Below are 8,231 nucleotides of genomic sequence, written 5' to 3' on the forward strand. Positions count from 1 at the left end.
ATAAGTTGGGAAAGATTTTGGCTCTAGTTTAGGTCCACGCCCTAAACGGGGTATTGGTCCTTGACTTCAGAGACACCTCCTGCTGGGGAACTACAAATTAGGTTGTCAGGCCTAAGAAAAAAAAGTTGAAGACTTCTCCCATTTTAACATCAATACCACTTGGGGAGACCCGTGCCCTTTTGCTCTGAAATTTGGATCTGCTAACCCAGGACTTTGGCAAGTACCTTAACCCTTTCACCTCTCTCTATCTCTTTGCTGTGCTGTTAGTCTCTGTATATTTATATATATATCTTAGTTACATCTTTTCTGTAAATATTTTTATTGCACCCGTTTGACCTTTTAGTAATAAATCTTTCCTTCTGAAAGTGTTGAACTGTTTCTATAGCGCTTTATTGCAATTTATGAATTTCTGCCTCTAAAGAGAACGCTACTGTGTTTGTTTAATCCTCTGTATAACCATGTTATACAGACGATTACCTCAACCATTATAGTGTTATAACTGATATCGCCGAATTTTCTCTTTCTCTGTACAAAAAGGAGGTGGTGGCAGTGTGAAGGGTTAATTGCGTAATTAACCTGACCCAGTAACAATCGCTCAGGCTGCCAGTACATCGATTGTGGTCCAATTAGCTGGAAAATCGTTGTGCAGGGTGCAGCTGGGTGTGGCATTGTTACGCACGTGACATCGCGGTTTTAGATCGGCTAGTCCTTCGGTCACGAGTTTGGTGAGAAGGGCTGGGGTCTGACGCTGCGATCATGAAACCCCCGACCCAAAAATGACACATCATGTATATATACGTGATTTTGCGCAGCCCTGCCGCCCTGTAGCATTAGTTCTGCTGTAGGGTGGCAGGGAAACCTTTAAAATATGCCTGGATTCTTTCCTAGATACACATAATATAACAGGATAGTAACATTTATAGGTAAAGTTGATCCAGGGAATATCCGATTGCCTCTCGGGGGAATCGGGAAGGAATTTTTTCCCTGCAGGAGCAAATTGGATCATGTTTTGCTTGGATTTTTTTTGCCTTCCTCTGGATCAACTGTGGGTATAGGTTTATAACTTGCCTAAACAAAGTGAAACTACACCACGTTTACCACCATTCAAGGCCCAGTATTGCAGGGCTAAAACTCAGAATGAGGTATTTAAGGCAGCACGATTACTGCTATAAAGGCAAAGCTACCAGCAGATTGTACCTTCCATCAAGAAGATGCCTACAGCAAGGAGGAGCTGGTGCTTCTTGAACTGCAGAGTCTTGTGGCTAATCAACTTGTACCACTTAACACTTTTAAACACGTTTCTGAATTCACTCAGAAGTGATGGGCATTGAACAAATGATCAAAAAATTGATTAACCTAGTTCCAGCACTTTGACTAATAAAATCTCAGAATGCTGCCTTTTATAATCAAGCCACCGGATCAATTTTTACAACATGTTGTTTATGGATATATTTTGACATGGAAAATCCCTTTAAGTAAGATAGTGGCTATTCATGAATAGGAACACAAAGAACATTTTATGGTTTATTTCTGAAGTGTCAGACTGGATGCCTGAGAATATTATCACAGTAACAAAACGAGTAAAAATCTGACAGCTTTTTGTAGACCATAATATGCTTGTCACAGTTTAGTAATGTGGTACAAAAAAAGTGTAACTTTTTTTTGTGATGTTCAGGATCTTGGTTTATGTATGTTTTAAGCAAGTGTTAACACGTTTGTCTGCAAATTTAACTAGTTTGTGTCTTTATGTGTCCCTTTCATGTGTAATAATGACTTGACTAGAAATGATTTCCCTTATCTTTTTTAAGACTGCAATCCTAAGATCAAGACCCTTACTGTGCCATGCTGGTGGTTTAGTGAAATTCCTACTCTGACCTAACATTAGGCAACTTGTCTTTTCAATTGTTGTGGAACTGCCAGTTTCAGCATGCTTTTTTAGCATGCTCAGAGTTGTAATTCAGAAATGGTCTTGGTCTCTTTATGTCGCTAAATCAAACATTTCATCTTATTTTCCTTTAGTTTCTTAGTTGTTTTTTTTACTTACTATTCATGTGCTGTAATTTTACTCAGAAAAAAGTGCTGTGTATTAGAGGGAATTCTTACTAGTAGCCCACACGCCATTACACGCTCTGCATCTTCACTCCAGATCATGTAGTATTAAATGAACTGGAAGATTCAGAGGGTTAATGAAACACTTGGCCCTTTTCTCCTGCCTCTGCTCAGTGTTTTCCTTTCTCATTATCTCTTCTCCCTCCTTCTCCCCCTTCAGATTATTGCTGCGGATTGTAAGCGGGTCACAGTCCTGAAATATTTCCTGGAAGCACTGTGCGGACAAGAAGAGCCTCTGCTGGCATTCAAGGGTGGAAAGTATGTGTCAGTGGCACCCGTCCCAGACACCATAGGAAAGGAAACAGGAAGCCCGGAGGGAAACCAACTGGAAGATCAGGTATTGGTTAAAAAATGGGGGAGACTGGGGTTTACCCACTGAGCCAATGGTAAGAAATGTAAGCAACCCAGAAAAGCTATTCTCTCAGGCTTTTGCTGTTTTTGTTTTCTTTAAATAATTGGATGCTTAAGGGACTTTCCAAAAATGCGCTCCAGTGTTATTTGTATTATGCCAGTCTCTTTCAAGCCTATATAGGCATGTCTTCTCCATTTTGTGTGCGTGCATTCATTCTTGTATCATCATATAGCTTATTTTCCATTGTTCATGTCTATCTCCTCCATCCATCATCTGCTGCTATTATTTTCATTTCTGTTTTTTTTTTTTTAAATAATGTGTTGCAGCCGAGACAGGAGAATGAAGAGAAAGGGAGGGGGTGCAGAGTTCAGATTAGGGATAAAGTTTGTGGGCGTACATCTTGGTGTTGCTCAGAGGGTGAATTGAAGTCTACTTGACATGTACAGGAAGAGCTGACGGCACCCATCCCACTACCCCCTCCACTGAACCCAATCTGTTCCTCACATCCTGATCTGATTAAGAAGTTTGAGGCAAATGCACCACACAACCTCCTATGTACTTGTTCTTTGCTAAAAGTGCACTGTCTATAATTCATGGCCAGCCACAGGGAATCCAAGCATATCTAGATTCTGTTCTCATTTACTGCTGTTAAACATATTATTCATAGACTAATTTATAGTTGGTACTGAAAACTAAACCATTGTGACATTCAGAAAACTTTTACTTTCTCATGCAAAATTTTGTAAAATGAAGAAAATTTCACTTAGTCAAGATCCAGCCAGGCCATTTTTTCCATAATTTAAAGATTTGGAAATGTTAGAAGCAGATTACAACTTGCCATTCTTGGCCCTGTTGGGAATATTTCCTCTTGCTTCCTGTCCCAGTGGCCACCTATAACAAAATGGTACATGAGTGAAAATCCTCTGGGGAGCTGAGATAGTAATAAAGACTGCACAGTTTCTGGTTCTTTCTGATTCTACTAGAAAAAAATATATGTGCTGTATATATTTAATGTGTTTTGTGTTGGAGTGCTTCACCCTCTATTTAATGACCACCTTTGGCCAGGACAGGATGTGGGTGGAAATGTTTGCAACAGGTAGGAATTTCACTATAAAAGTGTAATTACTCAAAAACCTAGGCTCTAAAATTTCACAGTTCTATTGTAGTCAGTGTCACCATGCACGTTGACCTGATTCATGACCAGTGGCCATCAACATATAGATGCCCAGACCGAATTTAGCAGTTTTATATTAATTTCATAGCTCTATAACTAGTTTTCATAACTAAATTATTGTTTCAGGGCATGTAAGGCTTTTATTGAGTGCAGCATTTGAATAAGTTTCCTGCTTAGGTTTTTACTAGGAGAGTAAATGGACAAAAGTGTGTGTGTGTATATATTTGTGTGTATGTGTGTGTATGTATATGTGTATATATATATATATATATATATATATATATATGTGTGTGTGTTTGTGTATTGAGTTGGCCCACCCTTTGCAGCTATAACAGCTTCAACTCTTCTGGGAAGGCTGTCCACAAGGTTTAGGAGTGTGTCTGTGGGAATGTTTGACCATTCTTCCAGAAGTGCATTTGGGAGGTTAGGCACTGATGTTGGACGAGAAGGCCCGGCTCGCAGTCTCTGCTCTAATTCTTCCCAAAGGTGTTCTGTCGGGTTGAGGTCAGGACTCTGTGCAGGCTAGTCAAGTTCCTCCTCTCAAAACTCGCTCATTCATGTCTTTATGAGCCTTGCTTTGTGCACTGGAAGGGGCCATCCCCGAAGTTGGGAGCATTAAATTGTTCAAAATGTCTTGGTATGCTGACTCCTTAAGAGTTCCCTTCACTGGAACTAAGCCCAACCCCTAAAAAACAACCCCACACCATAATCCCCCCTCCACCAAACTTTACACTTGGCACAATGCAGTCAGGCAAGTACCGTTCTCCTGGCAGCCGCCAAACCCAGACTCATCCATTGGGCTGTCAGACAGAGAAGCGTGGTTGGTCACTCCAGAGAACACGTCTCCATTGCTCTAGAGTCCAGTGGCAGCATGCTTTACACCAATGCATCGGACACTTTGCATTGCACTTGGTGATATAAAGCTTGGATGCAGCTGCTCTGCCATGGAAACCCATTCCATGAAATGTTCAATGCACTATTGTGCTAATCTGAAGGCCACAAGAAGTTTGGAGGCCTTTAGCTATTGACTCTGCAGACAGTTGGCACCTTCTGTGCACTTTACGCTTCAGCATGCGCTGACCCTGCTCTGTCATTTTACGAGTTGCTGTTGTTCCCAGTTGCTTCTACTTTGTTATAAAACCACTAACAGTTGCTATTTAGTAGCAAGGAAATTTCAAAGGGGGGATGGCTACTCTTAAGAGATGCAATTCCTAAACCCTTCCTCCAATTTGGATGTACGTACCCTCAAATTAAACCTGAGAGTGTTCACTTTCAGCCCATATCCATTATATAACTATAGCTTGAATATGTTTTGGTAAATACCTGAAAAAAACTAAAATTGTGCCTGTGTCCAAATATATAAGAACCTAACTGTACTATACCTATATAAAAGAATCACACCTATATAAAAAAATCACATTTTGTTGCTTTGCTGCCTGAATGAAGACAAACACAGTGTTTGTTTTATCCAGCTGTATGTATTTTCTCAGTTCAACTTAGATACATCCAAGTAAAAGATATAACCCCAACATGTCAGAAAGAAAAAAAAATTCAACAGAATCACTGAGTTGGGGGGGGGGGGGGAGAGGATCATCCCCTTGTGTCAGTATTTTGTTGAACCGCCATTTGCTTTAATTACAGCCTTTAGTCTGTCCGGATATGTGTCTACTAACTTTTCACATCTAGACTTTACAATATTTGCCCACTCTTATTTGCAGAACTGCTCAAGCGCAGTTGAATTTGATGGTGACCATTTGTGGCTGCAGTCTTCAAGTCGTTCCACAGATTTTAAATGGGGTTTAGATCTGGGCTCTGACTAGGCCCTGCAAGGACATTCTCCTCTTTGCCCCTCAACTATGTGGTCATTTTTGCAGTGTGCTTTGGGTCATAGTCACTTTTTTCCCATTGACCGCTTTCTAGCAGAGAGCAGGAGATTTTCCTCAAGAATGTGTTAGTATTTTGCCCCATCCATTTTTCCTTCTATCCTGACAAGTGCTCCAGTCCCTGCTGCAGAGAAGAACCACCATACCAGGACATTACCACCTCCATGATTTTCTGTAGGAATTGTGTTATTTGGATAGTGAGCTGTATTGGATTTCCACCAGAAATATCGTTCAGTGTTGAGACCAAATAATTTAATTTCAGTCTTATCTGACCATAACACCTTTTTCCATGTGGCCTCAGAACATTTCAAGGTGCATTTTGGAAAAGCTCAGTCATGACTGCATGTGGCCTTTTTTCTTGCAACCCTCCCGTACAAGCCACATTTGTGGAGAATTTGTGATATTGTTGTTGTCGCATGCACACAATGACCACGCTTTGTCGTAAATTTCTGCAACTGCTTCAAAGTTGCTGTAGGCCTCTTGGTAGCACCTTTGACCAGTTTCCTCCTGGCCCTTTCATTCAGGTTGGAGCAACATCCTGATTCAAGGAGGGTCTGTGTTGTACCAAATACCTTCCACTTCTTAATAATACTGTGCTTCTAGGTATTGATAAAGCCTTTGACATTTTTTTGTATCCATCTCCTGACTTGTGCCTGTCCACAACTTTATCCCAGAGATCTTTTGACAGTGCCTTGCCACCCATAGTTGATTGTTTGCTTCAGTTTGCACTATCAGGGACTGAAATACTCCAGGAAAACTTTTTTTTTCATGCTGAGCTAATCAAAATGACAGCTGATCACAGTTGAAAGTCAGATGGCTTTGTGTGCTATTGAGATGGTGATCAGCTTCACCTAATTGAGTTTTCAAGTCATTTTTAGGAGGGGGTGACCAGTTTTTCATCTCAGTGATTCTGTTTTTGATTTTATATATATATATATATATATATATATATATATATATATATATATATATATATATATATATATGCTATAGCTGTTTAAATTAATTTTTTCTCAATCTACACTCAGCTCCCCATAATGAAACAGTGAAAAGAGATGTTTGCAAGTTTATTAAAAAAAAAAAAACTGAAATATCACATTGAACAAAGTGTTAAGACCCTTTGCAACAACACTTGAAATTTTAGTTCAGTGCCTCCAACTTCTCTTTATCAGTGCTGAGATGATTCTACACCTTGTTTGGAGTCCTCTTGTGGTATATAAATTGATTGGATGTGATTTGGAAAGGCACAAAGACCTCACAGCTGACAATGCATACTGTATCAGAACAAAAGGAACTGCCTGCAGAGCTCAGAGGAAGATTATTGCAAGGCACAGATCTAGAGACAGCTACAAAAAAATGTCTGCTGCACTGAAGGTTCCCAAGATCATAATGGCCTCCATAATTCTCAAATGGTAGAAGTTTGGCAGAACCAGGACTCTTCCAAGAGCTGGTCACCTGGCCTAACTGAGCAATTTGGGGAGAAGGATCTTCGTAAAAGAGGTGACTAAGATCTTTATGGTCACTCTGACTGAGCTCCAGAGATCCTGTGTGGAGATGGTACAAAGTTCCAGAAGGACAACCATCACTGCAGCCCTCCACCAATCTAGGCTTTATGGTAGAGTGGCTAGACAGAAGCCTGCAAAAGATTTGTAAAGTGAAAGGGTTCTGAATACTTGTATGTATGTATGTATGTATGTATGTATGTATATATGTGAAAGAGTCTTATTTTTATTTATTTAATTTTTTTAACTGTCAAAGAGCCTGCACTGTGTAAAACACAATGACAGCTCGGCCAGCAAATTTGTTCTTTAAACAAACTTTTATGATTACCGTGATTGGCTATCAATATGATCACCAATAAAAGTGGTTCTCAACCAGACGTCCGATACCAGAACATCACTGCTGCAGGAAATTGTAGATTTATGTTCCCCCAGCTCGGGGCTTCCTGCTAAGTAGCATTTATTTACACACAGCATGCAGGGAGGGGGTTCATGTCTATTAAAGAGGTTGTAAAGGTAAAAGTGTTTTTACCTTAATGCATTCGCTGCATGAAAGTAGAAAATCTTTTGATATTAGCACCCCAAGCCCCATCCAAATACTCACCTGACCCCAGTCTCAATCCAGCGCTACTCCCTCTCCCTGCTCTCACAGGCTTGGCTGAAGGATTGAAAGAAGAGGAGGATTGGGGCTGCTCTGCGCAATACCATTACATAGAGCAGGTAAGTATAACGGGTATTATTATAATTTTTAAAAAGTCTACATTTTACAGTCACATTAAAGGTTAATAAACTGAAAAAGAAAAATGTATTATATTGCAGTTTTTTTATTTTTTAATTTTCATCTGGGGATCCTGCCAGTCTGTTTTCAATTTCATTGAACAGGCCAAGCTGTTTAGCAAAAATGGCAATTAGAGCGTTGCAACAAATCATTTAACACAGGCAGGGGTGCTTACAGTGATCAGCTTATATTCATTTATGTAAAACCTTTATCCCAAAAGAGAAAAAAAAACTTTCTGTAAATGCTTAAAAAGTGTTCGCTGGAGCGTGGCTTTAATATTTTAGTCAAGTTCATCTGATACCGAATATTAGCATAAAATATTACCTCTCCCCAGATTGACAATACTGCTGTCCAAAGGTGTCTCCATTGCTTCTCCAACCAGAGCAGAGAGACTCCAAGACAGAAAGTGTGTTACTGGTTCACCAGGTGAAAAATT

At 40.0% G+C, this 8,231-nt stretch overlaps 1 protein-coding gene across 1 annotated transcript in view; it reads left to right on the forward strand.

The window, feature by feature from the left end:
* SMG6 (SMG6 nonsense mediated mRNA decay factor) overlaps positions 1-8,231 on the forward strand; it is a 481,063-nt gene that overhangs the window by 420,874 nt on the left and 51,958 nt on the right. The window contains exon 14 of the mRNA XM_089657570.1: positions 2,270-2,446. Coding sequence (XP_089513696.1) covers positions 2,270-2,446 — 177 coding nt within the window. The remainder of the gene's footprint in view (positions 1-2,269; positions 2,447-8,231) is intronic.

Source organism: Staurois parvus, unplaced genomic scaffold, assembly GCF_062004578.1.
Source record: "Staurois parvus isolate SC_StPar_1 unplaced genomic scaffold, SC_StPar_1.0 ptg000029l, whole genome shotgun sequence".
NCBI lineage: Eukaryota > Metazoa > Chordata > Amphibia > Anura > Ranidae > Staurois > Staurois parvus.